We start from the raw sequence: 24,507 nt of genomic DNA, 5'->3' as shown, positions 1-24,507 counted from the left end.
CCAGCAGTTATAACAAAATCAACGTTTAGTTAATGTTACAACTGTCAATTGACGGCCAAAGTTTTGTCAATCAGTAGACCATCATTAACAAATGTCTGGCTAAAATGATTGGGCCAATACCACCTGCCAGTACTGGATTCAAGTTATCATCCAGTACTGGGCTAGTAATTTGTCAGATACTGTACACAATACAGTGTCTGAATTATGGCAATTAGTATACTGACACAGTATACTGCGCCAATTGTAAAATCGTATATGAGTATACACAGTAAACATGAATTATATTATCTTTTAAAATATATAAGATCATTATAAGTAATGAATTTTAATATAATAATACATCTAACTATTTTTAAGAGCATCACTTGTTTGTGAAAAAGAATACGAACTATTAAGATAAACTATTAAGATTCTTTCTCTTACACAGAAATTATGATTATCAAACACTTCTATTACATTGCTATTATATTGTATAAAATAAATAATTCATATTCAATTAGAAGAATTAATATATATCTGATATAAAGATAAAAGTTCTTTAAATTATTTTAAAGATTTCTACTTTGATAACAGTAGCTAGAAAAAATGTTAATCTTTAACTGTTAATATAACACTTTAGAATAGCGACAATTCTTTATTATTGATGTCTTTTTGCACTTAGACTCTTGTATGTAGTAAATATACCTACAGCATGCGCATGATAAATATCTTTTTAAATTGTTACAAGAGGTGAGTGTCCTAGTTCCTCTTACTTATTTATACAAGAAATAAGACGTAAACATTGAACTTTTTTCTACGTAACATTTGCAAAACTAATTATATCTCCTCTTATAAAAATAACAGAATTATTCGAGTTTTATTATAAAATTAAAAAATTAAGTTATAACACAATTAATCCTATGTTACTCGCATGGTTTTCTTAACGTAATTGCTCGTGGAATGTTTCTGACAGCTAAGCATTACTCATCTCAATTTTCATTGTTGTCTTTAATGACTTTAATGAATTAATAAAAGTTAGTAATATTTATTTAGATAAGGATAAATACAAAAAAATTTTGTATTTATCTTTATCTAAATTAAAAAGATTTTAATTGAGAAATAATTTATGCTAAATGTAAATAATGTGTATAAATAACATTTATATCTTTTTAGTAAATTTATATAAGGCTGGAACGTCTTGTACATTTCACGCGAATAATAAAAAAAAGAGTTAATATTATAATATGTTTAAAATCGTATTCGCGATTTGTTACGGTTCTCTAAACGTTTATCTATCTGATTGTGAACGTATTTATTCTATTACGCTAAAGTTTTTTGTACATTCGCCATGAGTCACATTAATAGTTCAAACAAAAATTGCTTTACCCTGCCGGGTGTTATAGTCCGGAACGAATCAATTAGAAAAATTGACCAGTAAAGCGGAACCGCGGCTCTATCATTGTCGGATTTAGATCATTGAGACGGGATCACAAAACGATCCGTCCGTAGTCCGTTGTCGGAATAATTGTCCTTGGTTCTCCAGTTCCGGCCGAGATCGAATTGCTTTCAGTTTCGCGGTGTCGCTGATCGCTACGAATGAGTAATCGTTGACTTTATCAGAGCATGCGTCGTTCAACTAATCGACTGGCCACACGTGTTAGGATGAAAAGAGAGAGGGAGAGGTACTAAACTAGACTTTAGTCGAGAAAAAAGTTCGGTTTCTTTTGTTGCAGAAAAGTTGCAGAATTATTTGCGTCTCATTTGTGGACTAGCGTATATGTTACTGCGTGCTTTTAGCGTCGTCTTATTATCCTTTTATTTACAATTTGCAGCTATTAGTGTTGGAATTAATTCGTAGCGTTTTTAATGAAAGAATGTTATTTATTTCACATGAGCATTAAAAAATACATTAATGAAAGTACTTCCCATCACTTGTAAAACGCTACGAATTAATTCCAACACCTAATATATTTATCGGATTTACACTACTGTCAAAGTCCATTCTATCTTTTGTTTCATATCTTCCAATAGGCTTTGTATAATTTAAATTAAAGCAGAATGACGTATACGTAAAGCTGTTTTACTATGTTGACATTGAAATAAATGTTTGCTTACTTTCTATCTATTATAATATAATTATTACACTTCCAGTAAATATACTATAAAATATCAGAAATAAAATTATTATTGCCAAGTTTTTTAGTATCTTTAATAAATATATACATGTATAGTTATTTTTATTATTACTTATTTTATTATTATTTGTTTTTATTGATTATATATAGACCGATAATAAAAAATAAAATTTGGCTATCGTCTTTGCTACTAATATAAATAGCATTTATTTTAGTATTAAATTGGATTCTATTACATATACGTAAATTTAATAATAATTAAAAATTAATCTTATTTGCAGACAGTTGTTTCTTATTCGTATTCACTAAATTTTTCGTATTCATTAAACAATTCATAGATTTACCATTAATCACAAAAGTATGCATTTTATCTGTTGATTAAATATTGCATATTATAATATAATATAATATGTTGCATATATATATATATTACATTAAAATCGTCATTATAAAAAAATCAGTCAGTGTTATCAAAACAAGTTAGTTATTACTGTTATGATAACCTTCAATTAATTTAGAATGCTCAATGCCTTGAAGATTATCAACTAAATATTCATTTATCAGTGGAATTTCCGATAGAGATACTTTTATATAGTTATTTCCTTAATTATGTTATCGTTTGCATAAAATCTATCGCAAATTTATAAAACATGGAATATTCCTGATAACAACGATCAAAACAAGCTATTGAATTGGCTAAATAAAAATTGATTATACTTTTACAATCTATTTACAATTATTTTGCAATGTATACGAAAGATAAATTGCGTGTGGCAAAAATTTATACAATAGATAAATAAATAAAATTTATACCGTGAGCTAAATGCTAAAGAATATCTATTAATCTTTGATTATATGCAGTTTCTTGTTTACACGTGCCACGTTATCAACTTAATTTTCAGAATAAGCCACAAATATCAATAATACGATTGGAGTATCGAGTACGTTCAATGGATGATAATTACCATGGTTATCTTCTATCGTAGTGATAATTCTGGCTTATCTTATAAAACTGAGATACTGCATGATAATTATGCAGTGTTATAATTACTACGTGTTGAGTTAATATCATAAATCGGTTTTTCCTGGATCAATTTTCTGCATAACTAAATGAATTTACAATTACATATAATTCAGTATGTAAATTTCTAGCGTGCAAATGACTACAAGACTTACAAGTATATGCTCGTATTATTAATTTCAATCATATAAAATATTATGATAATGTTATAAGAGTATCTAAAATCATATTTCTGTTTATTACACCTGCAGTAAGCAAAATTATAAAATATGTATGCCAATATAACTTTAAACGTCAAATTAAATTATATTTTAGAAAAGATTAGAGTGTCGATTTAGGCGGGCTATGTTTAAGTAGATTCTCTGTACTGAGTTATTAATAGACAATATCACGACGATTAAAATAACGTGATTAGACTTTATTACTGCAATAATTATCATAATTGAGCTCTCATATCGCTTATGAAACGTCGACGTTCCCAAGGCTTGTTTATAATCGATTTCTTTGTGCATTAAGGAACTTATTACCCAACTATTATACATACCCAACTATTATATAATAGTATTTGAGTATTAGCATACATCGATTATCCACATTGATAAAAGCTGTTAAGTGCTATTATAAAAATAATGTGCATCTATAATTACCACGATTTAAAAAAATATTTCTTTATCAATCATTATCTTTTTGAGAAATTTTACATAATTCTTATTGTTATTACTTTAAATGCGAAGCGCTACTACGGTCTGAGTATTGAGATGTTGAACTAATATATATATTCATATAAATGAATTAATTTTGAGAAATGATAATTACGTGCCGATAGTTGTCGGACTTTCAACGCAATCAATCTGAAATATTAATAATCCCCCCAAATTTCCCAAATTAATCTTAAAAAACTGTAATAAACTTATTGCGAAAAATAATCTTATTGTTATAATATTTTATTTATTATATTTTAAAACCATTTTTCTGGATGTCATATAATTTTATTGATTTGATAAATCTAAATTATAATTCATAATTCATAAATACTGGCATGAAAATATTTCTATAAAGAGTATTAAAGAATTAATTAGTTAAAACGAGAATAATAAAATATGTAAATTATAATAATAACATTCTTCTATAAGTTTATGATTACAGCTAAATTATATTTATTAAAATATAAATTAATTACGATTATTTATATTAATTATGATATTTATATTTTACTGTATTTAAATATACAGGGTTGGCCATATTCGACGGAAAGATCTGGCAACACTTTTTTTTTAAATGAACAGCAAAAAATGTGTTTTTTCCCATGATTGAAAAAAAAACATCTTTCCGTCGAATATGGCCAACCCTGTATTTACAAATTTATAGTTTCGTGAGTCTACATAAGAAATCAATTTATAAAATAATAAAACAGCATAATATATAATTTTATTATTCACTATTAATTAATTTTTCACAATTGTATAATGTAAATAAATATATAAAATCATTTGTTTTATTATTTACTTCCAAAATGAAAAATCATTAATTTTACGGCTAATTAGTAAAGCACTTTTGTATTGTGTGCTTTATTAATATAATAATAAAATATTCAAAATCTTTCTAAATTATTTGCAATTACTTAAAGTCAAATTAGCAAAAATTTACAAAATAAATATTATATAATTAATAAAAATCTTATTAAATTTTAATTACACTAAAGCTACAATGATGTAAACTCCCTTTAGAATGGATAATGAGTCCTTCAAATAAGACATTTATACATTATGTCCTTAAATATAACACTTTAATGAATTGTACAAAAAAGTAATCCAAGTTAATGACTCACATTCCTCATTAATTGAATCATGTTACATCTAATTGTGAGTGGAATTATTTTGCTATCCAGAAATATTCCAGATGTTTCATCTTAGTTTCACTTAGTTTCCTGATATTAAAAAATCTACTACATATTGAATAGGGTATTAATTTTAATATGTTATTAAAGAAACAGAATATTTTTCGTCACCTATACGTCAAATAGGAAAATTCTTGTAATCTATATCATTTATTCTTAAATATAACTTGAGAAAAGAAAAGTCGAACAAAAAGAGAAAGAGTGAAATACTTAAATTTCCTTCAAATAACTCAAAAAAAACCACGATGTAAGAAATTTCATTTTTAGCAACAAAATAATGAAAAAGAATACTCTTCTTATAATTAAAAGGAAATAAAAACTTATAATTAGAATTAATCAACTTCAATAAAACTAATCTTTATCTCTTTAAAAGTTCAATTCAGATAAAATACATTTTCTTTCTCCTCCAACACATAACTAAAAGTTATATAATGTTAAAGAACTTTATTTTAATGTTAATACTTTTTTTAAGTAATTAAATGTGAAATTCTTTTTTTCATAAAATACATGCGCTAAAGCATTTGACTTTTTCTATCTCAAAGACTGATAGGAATTTAGACGGCATCTAATGATAAATAATGGGATTTTCACCATTCCTAACATTATCATGCAGTTTTATCGGTGATAAGTACAGATCAGTTGACATTCTGCTTTACACAGCGCAGAATTTATAAAAGTCATACGATAGTAAATTTATAAACCATATATCTTTGCTAACATATGACATAGTGATGTTGTGAATAATATAACCTCTCTTAAGCGATTATATTTTTAAGTTTGCGATAAATTATATGCGTGCGATCACACATATCCATTGCATACTTGATGTTGAAATCTTGTGCGGAACAGAGTTTATAAAACCGACATTTATTCTGTGAATAACAGTAATTAATTAAACAACTGTGAAACATACCTTCGTTCAACATTTAGTACATTTTCGTTCCAGAAACATAATATAAAATAATATAAAATGCATGATATAAGTAATCGGTATGCTTTCGTTACATGGTTAAAAAGTCAAATACATATAAAATGTTTTCATAATATAAATATATAAATGTGATATTTCTAACGAATATGTAAATTAGTGCTTTACTAATTAGACAATTTAAGTCAACAAATCCAGTTTTCAATATACCGGTCTCGTGAAAAACTAACTTATGTATACATTCTATTAATCTGTATTAAAATTATTATGATATAATTTTTGCATAATGTATTATCAAGCCTAATAAAATGTATAACGTATTACCAAATAATGCATTATACTATATATAAATGAATTATATAAATTATATAGCTATATGAAAGTAATAAAATAATATTTGCCTATGCATTTATGAACTATGAATTCTCTTTATTTAAAAGATACAAAGCTAACAATTGATAATTTAAGCAATAATAAATGATTGTAAATTATTTCAATCATTTGTTCATATATTAATGTAAGTTGATTATTTTTAATCTTTTCGGGCCCACTCTCATCGTTCTAATCCACTCGTTTAATCAGTTCGAAACTTATGAAATGCTTAATTACGGTTTGGATCACAATCACGTAAGTCCTGACATACAGCAAGTGCCATTCCGTCTCCGGAGCAACATGCGGAGCGGCCTTGATACATGAAAGTAAGCTCGCGTCTCACATTTGATATAATGGCGGTAAATAGCTCGTATATATGTATATATATATATATATATATATATATATATATATATACAGATGATATATGTATGCGTGTATATATCCGATCGTGAACCTATAATTTAAACCGCATTAATATGTTTCCGTATTTGATACGTTCCGCGAAAATAAGAAAACCGTATTTCGTCATAAAAATATATCTTATTATTATAATAAAATTTAATAAAAATGTATTGTTAAAATACACACTAATATGTATTAAATTTTAGGTTTTTTGTAAACAGTCTAATAACATCTATCGCAAGGATCTCACGACATGAAATATAATTTCGGAAACAATTAAATCTTTTGTCTTTAGAATTTGTTTTGCCTAAAAATAATTTATCTCATTGGCTAAAGGCTAGTAATAATTCTTCTACATCGAGACATATAGTCGAAAGTTACTTAGTTTAATAATTTTTAAAATGAGATCAACTATTAATCACATTTCGAAAAAGTTTACCGAAATCTTTCAGATAAAGTTTAAAATGCATAATCGGAATTTTTAAATCAAGGTTTAAACTTTCAAATTTAAACTCTTGTTCTATTTTTTATAATTGTATTTCGTTCTTAGATATCGTTAATTATTATTTTATTTACAATTTATATTTATTAATTATTTAATTCGATACTATTCAAGATTTGTAAAAGTCACATAGAGAAAAGTATAAGGCAGTAAGATGTAAGTACAGAATCGGTCAATCACAGTAGAGAACATAAGGCAATAACGTAAACAATAGCAAATAAAATATATTGCTTACGCGCGCGCGCGTCCTACTACGTATTTCTATATAGATATATATACCATTGACTTAAATCTGACAATGAGTATTAACTTGAAATGTGACGTTTATACGCCTTCCTTTTATTTCTATCTCCATTAAGGAAAAGGAAAAAATAGACATAAAATGCCGATGTCCAAAATTAAAAGCTATAACACACAGAAAGACGCAAGACAGTAAAACTTAAGCAGTAAGCCAATCACAGACAGTGAGACATAAAACAATAACATAAGCAATAACAAATAAAAAAATGTAGATTTGTTTACTGCATACAATAAAACTGAAGCAATAAGTCATAAACAGTAAAAGGAAATCAATATGTTAAATTTACTACTGTTTATGTCATAGCCTTACCAGAAGATTTCTTCTGTGATTGATCAATTCGATTACTGCTTAAGTTTTTTAAGTATCATCTTTACAAATCTTGAACAGCAATGACTCAATTATTTAACTGCTCATTTCCGTTATTATTTTGATAGTGTAATTATTCTAGGAATAAATGCAGATATACATCGGCTATTCAATAAACAATTATGCAGTTAATAATGTATGATTAGTTTTAAATAAGTAGGTAAACATGTTTATTTTGTGCTATGATTTAAATTTTTTTGTAGTAAAATTCTGTTTACAGAAACAGCACAAATATTAAGATCTATAATTTCGATTCTATAATGTTTAGAAAAAAATTTATTAAGATAAAGCGAAACACTTATGTGTTTTACTTATCTTTAAAAAAATATATAGTTGGCTACAATAAAAAGTAGTGTTAACCATGAAAATTTACAAAATTTTAAGAAAAAATAGAAAGAATATAAATATGTATGAATTTCGCTATTTTCCAAACGCTAATTTAACATTTTAAGAATCTTTATTTTAGATCGCATATGTGAGAAACACAATCAATACTAGAAATTTAAAATGCCTATTACGATCGAAGCTGGATCTTTATTGCTTTAAATAATTCAATCTTAAATTACTAATATATACTATATATGTACTTGCATATATACCATATTGTAGTCTTTTCGAATTGCGTGCCGAATTATTTTCCCGGACTTATAAATTTATTAACATTTTACTTAAGTCGGTTTATTCCCATTTATTCATTATGATTATGCAACTAGATATTTGCATATTATTTATCGCTTTTATTGTATAAAAATACTGCGGAATTATCCTCTTCATGTATAATCAACAATGTCTACGCATATTTCTTTCTCATTAATTGATAGCCCATATCGATTGCTTAGTGACCCTTGAGAGTAAAGTCGATTAATATGTCGATGTGTTTATTGAATAGCCGATATATAGCCAATATATAGCCGATATATAGCCGATATATAGCCGATATATATTGTAAATCATTAACTGCATAACATCATTAATTTGTTTAGATAGCGTAAAGTCCACATTACAGCGTACTTCCCCTGATATAGAATGGTAAAGAATGTTTACGATGCAAAGTGAAAGCACTAATGAATCCACGAGTTACATTATCGCGTTATTAGGAACATGATTCACCGATGCTGCGAACGGTTCTTTTGCTCGGAAGATTACTCTTGGAAACTCCCAGTCTGGGAATCCACACTTTGGAACCGGATTGGCTGCTAAGGAGATCAGTAGAATTCAACTCGGCCACTCGGGAGTCCCCAGTTATTCGTGCCTTCAGGCAACGCGATTCGTGACGTCGACATGTGCTCCTACCATACCTGAATGACGTCTGAGGAAATTTCATAAATATGCTAATAAATTGATGGGTTGTCACGGAATCAGCCATCGATTAAAAATATTACGCACCATTTTCGTAATGTTTGAAAAGATCTAATCTTAAAATTTGTTTATCGACAAACGAAAAACATCGAATATCAATATATAAGACTACTAATATCAGACAATTCTGTATAATATAGTTTCTTCCACATTAATTTCATTATATACAAATTTTTATAGGATTATTTTTAAATCGTTCTTGTATTGTGTATTATTCCTGAATCTTAATCATAACGATCGAGAACGTTACTATTTTAATTTAATGTCTACGCATTATATATGTGTGCCAGATATATAGAGACGTATTTTTTCGATCATTGATTTAAATAATACATGCACGGTTTCCTTCTCATCAATCTTCACTTTTAATCGATAAGTTTTTTTAGGAAATACTATTTGAATGATCTCGCGCGGCTATTAATCAAGAATAATCAAATTTCTGAAGTCTCTGGATCTCTGTTATACAACGCTGTGCATATATAAATTCAATATTTTTCTATTTTCGTTTACACTTATGATGTATACATCGTGTTATTATGTATATTATGAGAAGCAGGTTTTTAACGATATTGGCGATCGTGTCGCCGCTATTAAATATTCATTATAATAATGTTGACACGCCTATCAAATGCACCATTGTCGACAAACGCACGTCAGAGGCCGGACCGTTCGCAGTTATATCTCTAGAAAGCTATAAAAAAGCTAACACGTGCCTTTTCTCTCGTAAGATCTTTCTCCAAACGATCACTCGATTGCACGCGCGATCATTCGCCTCGTGCGTGCATGCGTGCATTACGTGCATACGTACGCACGTGAACGCGTTGACGCACAGAAGTGACGATCGAATGTAATGGCAGGATTGTTACCGAGGATTGAACACGCGTAATCGCGCGAACGTCACATTTGCGAGGAGTTAGTTCCGACGACACGACGCGGACGCAAAACCGATCACCGCGCGCGGTTTGACCTTTAATGTATGGTTTACGCAAACCTAGAGGAAAAGCGACGTCAAGCGGTAAATTACCCACGTATCTTTTTTTTTTAACTATAAGGTAAAAACTGCCTGTTTAATTTATCTGACCGAACTTTGTTTACGACATACAATATTGAACTAAAACTCTATGCAAATTTGAGAACCGGGAAGGTGAGCATTTAATTTCAGAAATATCTATAATCAACTTATATACAGTTTAACTTATATATAGTTTTCAAATTTTGTCTTTTCAAACGGAGATAACTGTATACTATTTAACGTATAATTTTTTTTATAATCTACATAATAATAATTATATAATAATTTATATCATTACATTTTTAAATGTCTCCTTTTCGGATACGTCAATTCGCCGAGATAAATATTCTATTTTAAGCACAAGTTATAAATACGCCGAATCCAGAAAACGATATTGGTAACTTGATCATTCGTTCCATTTGCATTTGCGTGTTCTGCACAAAGTTTGTTTCCATATCGATTTTGAAAGGCACGTTTTTCATAATATGACGTTTTTTTTAGCAGCGAAGAATCAAGAATTATTACTTAAACTTTCTTGAAATTATTTTAATAATTATTCTTATTAATTTAAAATGTAACTAATCTTAATATCGAGATAATATATTTGTATATTTATATTCAATATATTCTTGTAGAAATTCTCAGACAATGCATTATTCTCTGTAAAGCATTATACCGAACATGTTAGCAAATTCAACAGTACGTGGAGAAAGACCAATTACTTGTAACTATGTCAGAACCCCTATTTGGTAACTTCTTATCATCGCCTGCGTAATGGGACATTCCGTTATCGTGAATGAAAGGTGTGCGATAGTGCCTTACGGGATATCCAATACGAGATACGAAAGTATCAGCAACTAGGCAAGGAATCCCCTCATGATCGTCGTGGTCTTCGTCAATGGCAGTGCCAGCGGCGCTGTGACGGCAGCGACGGCGACGGCGGTGGTGGTAGCGGCGGCTGCTGCTGGTGGACCACCCGAAACGACGATAGGGTGGGGGCACCCCTGACCCCGACATTAGCAGGCGGTGAAGGGAGGCAACGTTTATATGCGGCGGCAATCCGCCCCGTAGACGCATTCGCTCGTACGCTCCGTCCAAAGCGGACTTAAGTAGTAGAGGCTCGTTGTCGTCGCCGACGTCCTCGTCGTTTATCGTAGTCGAACCGTAGCAGATCGGACGGATCGAGGCTGAAGAGGACGTAGCCGAAGCACATCGGGATATTAAAATCGAAAAACGCGCGCTCAACGGGGAATCCATTCGTGTAATTTCTCACAAGCGGCAGTGAAGAGCTTACGCACATCATCTACCGCATTGGCAGTGAGTACTATCAGGCCGAGGACTGACGATTGAAAGACGCTCAAGTCGATTGACCATCGAGCAAAGAAAAAAGTATCCAAATTAATCGCTAGAAAAAGGAGTGATAAAGAAGATATGATGGCAGTCGCAGCCGCTCAGAAGAACCGCGAAATGTTCGCCATCAAGAAGTCTTACAGTATTGAAGTAAGTCTTATTTTAAAATAATGATAAAAGTATTGCAAAAATCGAGAAAATTTTGAAAGTGTCAGTTATACAAAAAATAAACTTTCAACCGCAAAATATTACATATTATATAAAAAAAAGTTTTTGTATAAAAATACTACTTTGTTTCTGTATATTTATGTTTCTCAATCAAAAAATCGTGTTGATCAATCTGTCTATTTGTAAAAAATTTTTACATTTGCTACTGTCAAAGTACTTCTATTGTTCTATTCATGTACATGTCAAAAGCAACAGGTTCGATCATAAAGATCTTAGTGAGCGCGCGAATTCAGTCGTTCATTTAAATCACCGAATGTTATATGTACGAATGTCGCTGAAAATGTCATCCTAGTTTCTTAACGTGAATTCATATATTTCGACAAACGTAATTGCAGAACTTGATCTTATTGTACATGCAACAGTATATTATTTATCGAATTATATGAAATTACGTGCACTTTGCATTCATTACAAAGACACGAGTGTCTCACGGCTACTATGCCATGCGCTCTGGCTTAATTATACAATTTCTATACGTAGTGTTTCATGTTTGCTTTTGTAGTTCTCGAGATTTTTCTAGCTAACGGCACATTTCGAAATGGATAAAAAAATTGCGTCAGAAAATCGCTTAAAGATGCATGTGTGTCGGTATGTGTTCTTTCTCAATCTTAATAACCGGAGACGAATGCAAGTGAAATTTTCACGTAGGCCCGGCGAAGAGTCTTCGCGCAGAGAAAGTAAATGCGCTGTGTTTAAAGTAAATACGTTGTTTATACAATGTTATTGACCTTGTCACAATATCATATTAATGAATATTTAATTGTCGAGGTCACATTTTGTATAAATTTGATTCTAAAATTTTTCACGTGTTCTATTTTAATAATCTAAAACCGGTCTGGAATAAATTCTTATTTTTAAGTTATTCGTCAAATCTAGCCATTTATTAGAATAATAAAAAAAAAATATCTTAAACAAATTTATGTAAAACATATAAATAGTACACGAACATTTCAATTGCATCGCAGAATAATTGATAAAAATTTTGATGTTATTTGGCCGTTGCGAATCTGTTCATAACAAAGAGTTTTCTTTCTCTTGAAGTTGTCAGAAAACGTCATAATAAGATGACACAAAGAAATAATCATTGCCGTTCATTGCCCGATATATGTAAATTTGCATAAGATCAAGAATCGATTCAAGCAACTGATGCAACAAGATATGGCACTTACAGCGAGCACGAAAAATTTAATCTGTTGAAGGAGCGTAAGTCCAACAAGATTATGAGGAAGTAGTCGGTCACGAGTCAGCTGTTTTCGATTATAGGAAGACGCAGCGGTTGGGAGAAACCGGCAATTCTCATGACGAAAGACAAATAGTATCTTTCCTTCTAGCGTTATGCAAAATTATTTTCGCACCACCCTCTTTCTCTCGCAAATATTTGCACTTCTACTTCTATTTGATGAATAAAATTGTATTTGCATATATCCCACGGCGATGAATATAATAACAAGATAGGAATAAATAATTGTAAACGGTTTTATCGTTTGCTGAAACTTACAATTATCGACTGTAGTCATTCTCGAGTATGTAATATTAGCTGGAATCGTGTAATTTTTTAATATATACTGTAGATATATCCGTCTGCTTTGCAAATTATAGCTCGCGAGAACTCACGTAACTGTATTTTTTCCCCAAGATCGCACACTAATAGATTTTAATCGATACTTTTTCGAGGTTGCTGCGTTTTTCCGTCGCGTGTATAACGCATCGTGGATTATGATGGCAAGGCCGATTCTGTTTCTACCTTATTTACGTCCAATAAGTCATATGACAATTCATAATCAACACCTTTACGAGGTTATTCGCTTTTTTTTTTCTCCGTACGTGTATTTATAACGACAATTTGCGAAATTTTGCAACAGCGCAAAAATAACCAGCAAGATCTACATCTTATTTCTCACGTGATATCGCTTATACTTATCTCTTTAATAATCGTGTTAAACATACATCGTAATCGACTTTGAGCTTTTCGACTATACCTACGTAACTTTCTCAAACAATCGAGATTTATTGATGCAAAAATATTACTGCAAACAGTTTACAAATCGCTAATGTTTGTTTGTGAGTTCGAATGCTAATCGAAGAGATTCGTAGATTCGCAGAGTTTTCTCTGAATTTACCTTCCCCATTCATGCATAATTTAACACGATGTTATGTACATTGGATATCGTTACCGATAAGTGAGAAATTAATATTCTTTAGTATAACGTTTTTTAAAATTAATACCTAGACGAGTTTGAATCTCGGTTCAGTGCTTTCTTTTCAAAACGATACCCGGACTTCTTCTCTCGGAAGTATTGTACAATTTATTATTTGCTTCCATCTGTACAAATACCAGACCACGTTACTTCGATGTGACGACAATCTTACGCTTTCTCCGCAAATTCTATGGACCGAAATCCTTAATATGTACATAGAGTGATGTCTTACTAATCAGTGAAATTCAAAATTACATTAAAATAGAAATTGCAAATGAAAAATTAAATTGATTCTATATACGTATAGATACATATTTTATGAATATTATATATTTTTAAAAATTAAAAAAATCTTCAAAATAATCTAAATTCTTTTCAATTAGGTTATTTTATAGAAAGCATCTGCCAGAGTATCTGGCGATTTCAATTCCGGCGAGTAGTGTCTTTCTGCTTTAAATGATAAATCTCGGAAGTAAACGCACGTAACTACATAGGCACATTTAATATTCTCGATTACATAGACAGATATAATTGCAGTTGTTCGCTTCGAATTATGCGCGTATTAACTTCGATTTTTATTCATTTGACGATCATGACGAGTCTGACTCATTCAAACGGAACTTATGCGTGCGCACACTCCGGATCTAGATACTGGACCAGATCGAATCTAGAATCGGCTATACGCGATCGATAGTTATCGTACGAGGAACGACGGGGTGAAAAGTAAACCGACCTTGAGTAAATTTCCTACCGCGATCGCGTCGCCAATGTGGATATTATTTCACGTTTCTGTTATTCCGGGTATTCGAATAATTTAAATAAACTAAATAAAGATTCACGTTCTCGCCATCTAAATTGAAATCTTAATTAATCAATTTATACATGTTCAAAATTTTTTATTATCTTTTCAGTCATGTTAAAACCGGTATATCGTACATAGATTTACCGAAATATCTAGAAATTTAAGTTGCTACAGATCTGAAAACAACTTTATTGGACCATCAAAATATTTACGTAGGAATCTCGAACAATATTGCAAAAAGTTACGACATTCTAGCAACCAGTTTGAGCGTGCTACATAATTATTTTGATGGTCCAATAAAATTGCTTTCAGATCTGTAGCTACCTAAATTTTTACAAAATTTTTACAAAATTATTTTTAGATATTATTATATAGCTAAACTTGTAGCAAATATATTATCGGTTTTTTTTTTAATGAAATCTAGATAGCTTTGTTCTGGATTCTAATATGGCCACTAATGATTATACGCACACGACTACAGGTTGTTTTTCTCAAGCCAATCACCTTGCCCTAGAAGCATCCGTTCACGCGACCACTTGCTAAAAGTCCGCTTATAGAATAACATTAGAGCGTTCAGCGAATTCATGACAAAATTACCGCGAGCTTATTTGCAAGTTCGCAATAAGATCTGATAGCACCCCCTCTTAGTATCAAGGCTGCTGCTACTGCTGATCGATCATATTAAGCAGGATTATGTCGTCGCCGTTGCAAAATCAATCTCCGGCCTCGTGCATGATAATTATGAATATATTATAAATATGAAGTGATTGTATAGAGCGGTTAAGAAAGAAAGAACGAGAGAGATACGCGAAAAAGGCCCTGAACGCTGCACCCGTTATTCGCCTTTGGAGGCTCACTGCACATGCACTCGTTGCATTCGCAACTATCCTTCGGCGCATGCAACTCGCGTGCGCATGCTGCATGTGTATTCGTCTATACACGTATTAGCACGAGTTTGCTATGCTAATCGTTTTGCTTAAACGCCGGTTATTTCGCCTGGACCGCAGCTACCTGTCTCTCTTTCAGGGTGAGAAGGATTATATTAATGTGAGATTTCGATATGTGTGCGTGTGTATCTCGGCGCATTATGTATCTCGGCCGCGCATTCAACTATATGATTTTATGCGGTTTTATGAGTTTCAAATTAATACTCAAAGACAAATTATTTTTGCCCGTTGGAGTTCCACCGAGGTATGTGCTTTTTCGCTCGCTCTTAATCGCCCTTATGCACGCTGTGTTCAGATCGAGGAACTTGCTGCATTATTTTTTGTTCTTTTCTTTCATGCAAAGATTTATAAAAATATTAAATGTAATTTTTGGTAATTTAAAAACAAGTGTTTAAAAATCATATTCTTTTGATTCATTTTAGAACTGAATTAATCATTGAATAACAATAATAGATTAAAGATACTATTTATATCACGCAGTAGATAGTGTATGTCAGATTCCTTGATAACTTCTTAGCTTGTTACTAATGTTTGCATTTTTATTATTTTGAAACAGGATCATAAATAACGAATAATCATAAAATATGATTTTTATGATTGTTAGATAGATATCAATCGAGATAAAAAGTAATCGAGATAGCAAAATCCGCTCGAATAATTGGGCAGATAGCGAGCTAAATTATGCGATTTTAAGAGCGCAATTTTAATGATCAACCTTGGTTATATATTATATTATCCACGAAACATTACATCATATTAGCATCGTAATTATTCGACATTCACTACGTTAGACGCGTATGTTACAGAAACGCTTTTCTATATAATAGATAATAAGGTAAATCGAAACTATGAATGGTCATAAAATTATATGACTCACACGGATACATCTATATCTACATCTCGATTTAATTATACTACTACTATTATTTGCAGTAATTATTTAAGTAACTCTCGTTACACAGTCAAATTAAAAAAAAGCACAACTTTTTTAATGCTTCAATTAAGATGTGTCACTTGTATTATACTATATTATATAGTTTTTCAAGAATATTAAAAAAAAAATAGGAACAAATATCCGGAGCAAAATTAATGAGAGAAGGTGCAAAGAGAGATCCTGTTTATCTACGGATGCAACTCCTCCGCCATGTAGTGGATAATTACTCGACTTGCTAACTCGAGGTCGTTTCTTTTGCATCTTCGGCCATACATTCGTGCTATTCTACAAGGTCGGAAACAACATTCCTACGGTACCTGCCATTTGCTCGATTGGACATTCGCATCGTTTATTGCCGAGTTATCGTCGCGCTGTTTCATTCTTTTTCCATCGAACGGACAGTCACCGTCTTGTACATCAGCTGTCGACAAATATTTGCATATATTCGTCACTTTCCCGTACGATAGTCGCAATGGATAGTCGACAACTCCGGACAGCTTTACGATAGGCATTAATTAATTTGTGACTTTATCGATCCATGGGATGAGATTTATCATGCATTTGCTGTTTCTTTGATGTGTTATCACATCGTGTCGCAATTTCCCGACATAGTCAACTATTCCATCGGTAAAGTACTTGGCCCACTTAACGACACGCGTTGTTAAGGGAGATTGCTAAACGCTTTCTCTAAACTATGCCAACCGATGACTTTGCTGGAAAATGCAACTGGGTCTCCAACGCGGCGACAGTCAGGAATTTGAATGATTGGTAACGCATGCTTGTCTGTTTTCGCCAAGTAAAAGCGTCTATTTTAAGTCTTTTAAGTCTTTGTCTCTTAAGATTTACACATTAATTTTTTTGCGCACAAATAAAATTTGAAATAAAGTTTTGCTTTGAAAAATTCATGTAGCTGAGATGTAAATAGCTGAGAAATAGAGATGTAAGTAGCTGAGAAAAGATGTAAATATCTCAGATAAAAATTTTCCATCAAATTGCAAGAAATAAGCAAAATTATATTAACTAAGAGAACGATAATAAAAAAAAATAAAATTTATCTTCTTTTAAGAACAAAAGCGATACTCGAGCCTCTTTCTACATCTCTGATAGAATGAATTCATTTCCTATACTTCAACGACAGGACGGAAGTCGCGAAAATTCATTTCCATGCCTTTTGTTCGTTATCCGATTTAAGTGACACTTGGTCGAATTGACGAGTTAGATTTCCGTTTCGTCTCACGTCAAAGGTGGTCACGAGCAGATCACACAAAACGGAACCTGACTCAAGACGAAAGGACATCCGCCCTTTAAAGTTCTATCTATAATTGCTTGTGCTTCAGCATACAATAGAATAGTACATCAGCACTCAGAATTTAATTACAGAAATGATATAGATATTTTTAGCAATATTCTTATTAATTTAATGTATCATGATATTTTACAAAAATCAAACTTTTAATTTATATTTTCAGAACGGATATCCAGCGCGACGACGTTCCCTCGTAGACGATGCCCGTTTTGAAACGCTCGTCGTCAAACAGACGAAGCAAAGTGTACTCGAGGAAGCTCGACAACGAGCGAATGGTAAGTCTTGCGAATGTCTGGCATGATTAATTCTTTTTAACTATCATATATATAATCTCTATTACTGCATGTATAGATATGTTTTATGTATAAATATTTTTGTATTTGCTATATATACGCATGATTTACTATATAAAAGATTATGATATTGAATGTACCTTTATTAGAAAAATGTACTATTAAAAAAATTTTTTTAATAAAACGTATCTTTTTGCTAACGTCGTACAAGTGCGGAGAGAAGCAATATATGTATATGCATGCACATGTTAATGCATGACGTGTTTCTTTGTTATCGAATAGATACGAACGCGGATCAGACAATTACTTGTACTAAGGATAAAGGACAAGAAGAAAATTACATCGATATTTTATCAAGTGATGATGAACAGGTGGAATCATTAGTTTGCGCAGTGCAGGAGGAAGGTTTGTATCTAGATGTTGTCAATTTTATAACGTTCTTTGAATAATTGGAGGCGTAATATGCATAGGATATAATTGCATTGAGTGTCATCATTAATTATTTTATAATAATTTTATTCAATGTAGTAATAATCTCCGTGCATAATTTTATAATGTTTACTATAATGAGAAATTGATTGATGTCAAATGCATCTGCCGTCAAGTATTCAAGAATGCATAAATGTTGCATATATATAGCATGAGCACGAAACTTGTAACTTTCAGAAGCGAAAGCGGAGGCTTCATCAGACAGTGATGGAAAACCGGATGATGATGATGATGATGATGATGATGGTACGTATCTTCTATCCCTTCGATAAATAATAATTATGTCCAGTGTTCTCTAGCAAAATGTCACATTGCGTAATAGAAGTAAAACAGGAAGTGGGTGATTGCGTGCAAAGAGGGTACGCACGTGACGTGATATACGGTGGAAAGATAGGAAAGTAACGATAAATGGAGGGTGAAACGATCGCCATTGTCGACAGTCGACTAGGGCGAGTGCTGACACTTGAAGTGAATTACGTCTCCGAGCTATTTCCGTCTTTTTCCAACCCGTCTTCGCCCTCCGAAGCCGCTTTGTGCATTTAGAATCGTATTACCGGAGCAGAGCCTTTCTCGAGATTTCACAAGCGACCCTGCGTGGCCGCAGTAAATGTGTGTGTGTGTAACACGGTTATTCCTTTTCGCATTGCCTTCCATCTCACCGGCACGTTCGCGTCCGCGACAATGACGGCTACTTTTGCCACTTTTCCGCCGCCCCCGCGACCAAGTAGATGGTACTGTTTCCGACGTGACGGCAAAGCGCTATGCGAAAATGGACTTTGAATTGCTCGATTATTACTGCGGAAGTCACTTAGGGTACCTGCAAGAAATCATGCCTAAAAAGAATCGCTTCTAGAAAAGTTTTACAAGTCGAATTTGCGTTTTCCTTATTTTATCTACTATCAAAACGCTTGTATTTTCTCAAATGTCAAATCTACATAAAACTGTGAGATAAATGATGATGCGCATTTCCTGCGGGTAATGCATTATTTCGATCACGCGACATATACCGAGAGTGTCTTTAATAATTGATCGAGAAGGTCGACATTGGTTTATGTTTCCGTCTAACCGTAGCTGCATGAGTTTCTTTGTCGTCTAACCAAAGGAGTTGTATAACACGTATTGATTTCTCGATCAAGACGAATAGGAGAACAAAGAACTATTGTCGAAAAAATTTGCGAATCGTTGTTAATGTCGAGTCGTCAAATTAAGAGTGTGACAACAAATAACGAATTGCGAATTACGATTTATAACCGAGATGTAAAGATGAGTTGTGATATACATTAAAGTTTATTTTAATTTATTTTAATTTTTTTTTTAATTGTGCACGAATAAGTTATTCTAGTGTCCCACAAGAACAATGTCATGTTGCGATGAAAATCTTTTTAAGAGATGTCTTAAGAGAAATCTTAACAAAAATTATTTGATGGATAATTTGAGTTCATTTAGAAAAATTTTTGATGTCATTATCAAGCAAAAAATCTAGACGATGTTCGATTTTTCACAGATGCTGGATTAACCGAGGAGGAAGTAGTGCTCGCGAAAACTATAGCCGAATCTCCGGATAGCGAGCACAACGTGCAGAAAGCGGCGCTGGTATTGAGATTGCGAGAGGGTATCGGCTCTCTAGGCAGGATCCTAAAGACAATCGAAAATTTCAAGGGCACGATCACTCATGTTGAATCACGGCCCTCCAAGAAGGAGGGTCTGCAATTCGAGGTCTTGGTCAAGATTGACATGAGCAGACAGAGTCTGTTGCAGTTGATTAGAAATCTACGACAAAGCTCGGCCTTGGACGGCGTGAACCTGCTCGCCGACAATTCCGTCAGCATCAAAGATCCCTGGTTTCCCCGTCACGCCTCTGATCTCGACAATTGTAACCACCTAATGACTAAGTACGAGCCGGATCTCGACATGAATCATCCAGGCTTCGCCGACAAAGAGTATCGCGCTCGTCGCAAGGTCATTGCCGAAATTGCTTTCGCTTACAAGTACGGCGATCCGATACCTTCTATTCCTTACACCGAGACGGAAAACGAAACTTGGTCACGCGTCTTCAACACTGTGTTGGACCTGGTGCCAAAACACGCGTGCGTGGAATACCAGAGAACCTTCAAGAAATTGCAAGAGGAGAGAATCTTCGAGTCTCACCGTATACCACAGTTGCAGGAAGTCAGCGATTTCTTAAAGAAGAGCACAGGATTCACTCTTCGACCGGCCGCCGGTCTCTTGACAGCGCGGGACTTCTTGTCCAGTCTTGCCTTCAGAATATTCCAGAGCACCCAATATGTCCGCCACATCAACAGCCCGTATCACACTCCCGAACCGTAAGTGCTTCTAATTTTTATCATTTTTTACTTTCATTAGTTCGAATTTATCGGGATCAAAAAATAGTTATTGGAATAGTATTGGAGTAGTTACTTCTTTTCAACAACGTTTCTGTTACATTTAGATTATTCTAAAAAATGGATAAAGATTAAATTTAAATATATTGAACATGCCATTTGCAAATCATCTTGTCCAGAAAATTTTAAAACTTTAAACGTTTTACTTTTTTTTAATTCAGTATAAGCAAAATATGCAGATATAAAAAGAACATACTATACATGACTAGTTCATAATGAGACTCGATAAAATATCGCTTCGAAGGCATAAAGCTGCAACGCATCTTTACATAAAAATCAGGCATTGTAAAGGTCGCTCTGACTCCGCATCACAGCTGCCCCTTCATGTCAAACTACAAGGCAATCGATATTGCGTTATGACGGGAACCTGCACCCGGTGGTACACAGAGAACGATGATAATAGAATTACTGCGCCTCTCTAAGCTCGTAATGGAACTCTAATTGGCTTTTAACGACACGATGGCGTTGATAACTCAGTTCCACAGTTACGAACTCGTTTCTCCGCGTAGCGATCCACGTCACAGTATGATTTCCAAGAACTCTAGATAGCTTTGCAAATTGTAAGAATGGAATAGCTCCTTGAGTTCGTACCATTTATTTGATGGATTTTAATTAATTTTAGCATGTTCAATTTATTTAATGCAATTAAAATTTTACTGTTGATGTAAAATTAAGCATTTAAATATTGCAAATTGCAAATCTTATTTAATTACAAATCTTCACATTTAAAATTAACTAAGCAATAAATTTAAATATGAAACGAATAGAAAAATAGGATATGGATAAATTTTAAGAGTACGAATTTTAAGACAAGCACGTGGCAATATTCTTTAAGTTTGTTTTATTTTATTTGCAGAGATTGCATTCACGAACTCTTGGGCCATATGCCGCTTTTGGCCGATCCAAGTTTCGCTCAATTTTCGCAAGAAATTGGATTAGCGTCTCTTGGCGCTTCAGATGAAGAAATCGAGAAGCTATCAACTATTTACTGGTTCACGGTTGAATTCGGATTATGTAAGGAAGGTCCTGAAGTCAAGGCTTATGGTGCTGGCTTGTTGTCAGCTTACGGTGAACTCTTGCACGCATTGAGCGATAAATGCGAACATCGAGCTTTCGATCCGTCAATTACCGCTCTCCAGAAATATCAAGATCAAGAATACCAACCGATATATTATGTGGCCGAGAGTTTCGAGGATGCTAAGGAGAAATTCCGTCGTTGGGTAAATACGAAAATGCTAATTATTTCCAATGTGTTTGATGAAATCGTTTTGAGTAAATGCTTTGTGTTCAGTATTACCTAACCCATGAAATGAATTTCGAAATATAAATTTAAATATTTTCGGATTAAATTTCTTTTTTTCTACAATTTGCCAAAGTTTTTAATTCTTGCTATATGTACACTTATCGATAAATTCAAAAGTATTAGAAGCGAAGTAGAGTAATCTTCTTTTTTTCTTTTCGTTCTTAATTTCTTCAATATTTTTTATTTCCATTTATTGCAAATAAAGAATAGTAGCCTGTTCATTTCCGCTAACTGTTATTTCTCACTTTGGTAGAATAAGCTTAGTCATGAACCTTGGTTTCTCTTACAGGTGGCCACTATGAGCCGGCCATTCGAGGTCAGGTTCAATCCGCATACGCAACGCGTCGAAGTCCTTGACAGTGTTGATAGACTGGAGGGTATGCTTTCCCAACTCAATACCGAAATGACCCACCTTATGAATGCCGTCAACAAAATGAAAGCGAGACAATTTGCGTAAGGATGAAAAAAACTTGCGCGTTTTCGTTTATGATTCGATTATTCCTTTTGCGAACCATCGAACCTCGAAATCGATCACTTAGCCAATTAAATAATCTTTAAACTCTTTGGTGACAATAATTTTCGATAATCTATCAAAGAATAGCAGATAATTATTATACTATAAAAAACGTTCTTCCTAGTAATTGTAACAGAGCTTGATGAGTCTTTTAATGATATATTTCGAAAGCGTACCAGTAATTTTAAGGAAGTTATAAGACCATCGCGAAAGAATTATTTGTTTTAAATAAGAAAAATATTTTGAATTGCATCGAAACTTCAGCTTCCAGGTTCGGTGGAGCATATCATCTCATTGTCATAATTTTTATTGCGTAATTCGTCCTTCATTTCGTGTATAAAGTCGTTCATTTGCGTTGTTATATGCATGTACGCGCACTGATTACAAACAGTGAATCTGATTATAAACTGGATTATAAACAGTGACTTTACTCTACTTTGATGCACACGAATGTCAGCTTGTATTGTGTACGTTTCGTCAAGATAATCATACACCTTAATTAAGTAAATTGTGACAGTCCAATCTTTTGTTCTTAAGACACAAAATAAGCGGAAATACATATCACAAGATTATCTTTGAATAAATAGAATTGTTTTTTTTATCCATAGTTGCGCGTACATGCACATGAAAGATTCTCAAAATACTATTATATTATTATTAATTATTAATTATTATTATTTCGTTCTATTCTATTATATAATATTGTATTATTATGTTAGTACGCTATGTTATACATGAATTTACTTAATCCAGCAGACACTGGCATCTGCCCCGATAATTCGTAGTACAATCTATTTAGCAAAAAAAAGTTGTAACGCGAGATGGTTGTAGCTAAAAATTATATCGTAGTCTTGTAGAACTTGTAGAATTCGCGGGATTGATTCCTCATCGCGATAGAATTTGTTGTTCAAACTTGAGCGTACAGTATTCTCTTCTTTCGCGAATTAAGGGTGGTTCTCCTGGACTAGCCGATAAGAAGTGACCGTTCAGTAAATGTTCTTATTGGCTTGTCGCACTTAATTTAGAATTTACCTACATCGAATTAAACAGTATTTCGTAAAGAATATCTTTAAGTTGTGTTCTTACTTAGATAGTTCGCATCTGGGCGCTGTATCGCTTTTTGTTCGATCGAATTCTTTGGAGATAATAGTTCCCCAAACAGTTCCAGAAGTTACGAAGCGATATTGCTTTAGAAAGATAATATTATTTAACGAGTAGTGCGAGTCCCCGCTTGCGCACGCTGTGTTATCGCATCGATCCGTATGAAATATTTTTCTCATACGTGTACGTGCATGTAACCCATCCTTGTTAGATTGTAATAAAGACGATCAATACTTATGACATGTTTCCTTTGTATTATATTGTAAAGTACTCAGAGCATAATAAAAAATTAAGATATGAATCTTACACGTGTCATTATCTTTTTACGCGATACGTCTGTAATTACAAAGTGAAAATCCTGTA

General features: G+C 32.5%; 1 protein-coding gene across 3 annotated transcripts; it reads left to right on the top strand.

The window, feature by feature from the left end:
- The first annotated feature begins 11,327 nt into the window (after positions 1–11,327).
- ple (tyrosine hydroxylase ple) lies at positions 11,328–24,445 on the top strand. 3 transcript variants are annotated; one of them, XM_087413819.1, is made up of 7 exons: positions 11,328–11,777; positions 18,206–18,317; positions 18,618–18,740; positions 19,002–19,070; positions 20,332–21,148; positions 22,083–22,446; positions 22,819–24,445. In XM_087413819.1, exons 1-7 carry the CDS (start codon positions 11,709–11,711, stop codon positions 22,984–22,986), a joined length of 1,722 nt encoding a protein of 573 aa, XP_087269945.1. In that variant the 5' UTR covers positions 11,328–11,708; the 3' UTR covers positions 22,987–24,445. The 3 variants fall into 3 exon arrangements, with proteins under 3 accessions (XP_087269945.1, XP_011052688.1, XP_011052687.1); XM_011054385.2 differs by having other exon boundaries at positions 11,329–11,777; positions 20,329–21,148; XM_011054386.2 differs by lacking the exons at positions 18,618–18,740; positions 19,002–19,070 and having other exon boundaries at positions 20,329–21,148.
- Positions 24,446–24,507: the final 62 nt, after the last annotated feature.

This window comes from Acromyrmex echinatior, chromosome 15 (genome assembly GCF_024713525.1).
Source record: "Acromyrmex echinatior isolate Ae372 chromosome 15, ASM2471352v2, whole genome shotgun sequence".
NCBI lineage: Eukaryota > Metazoa > Arthropoda > Insecta > Hymenoptera > Formicidae > Acromyrmex > Acromyrmex echinatior.
This window is presented reverse-complemented; position numbering and strand designations above follow the sequence as displayed.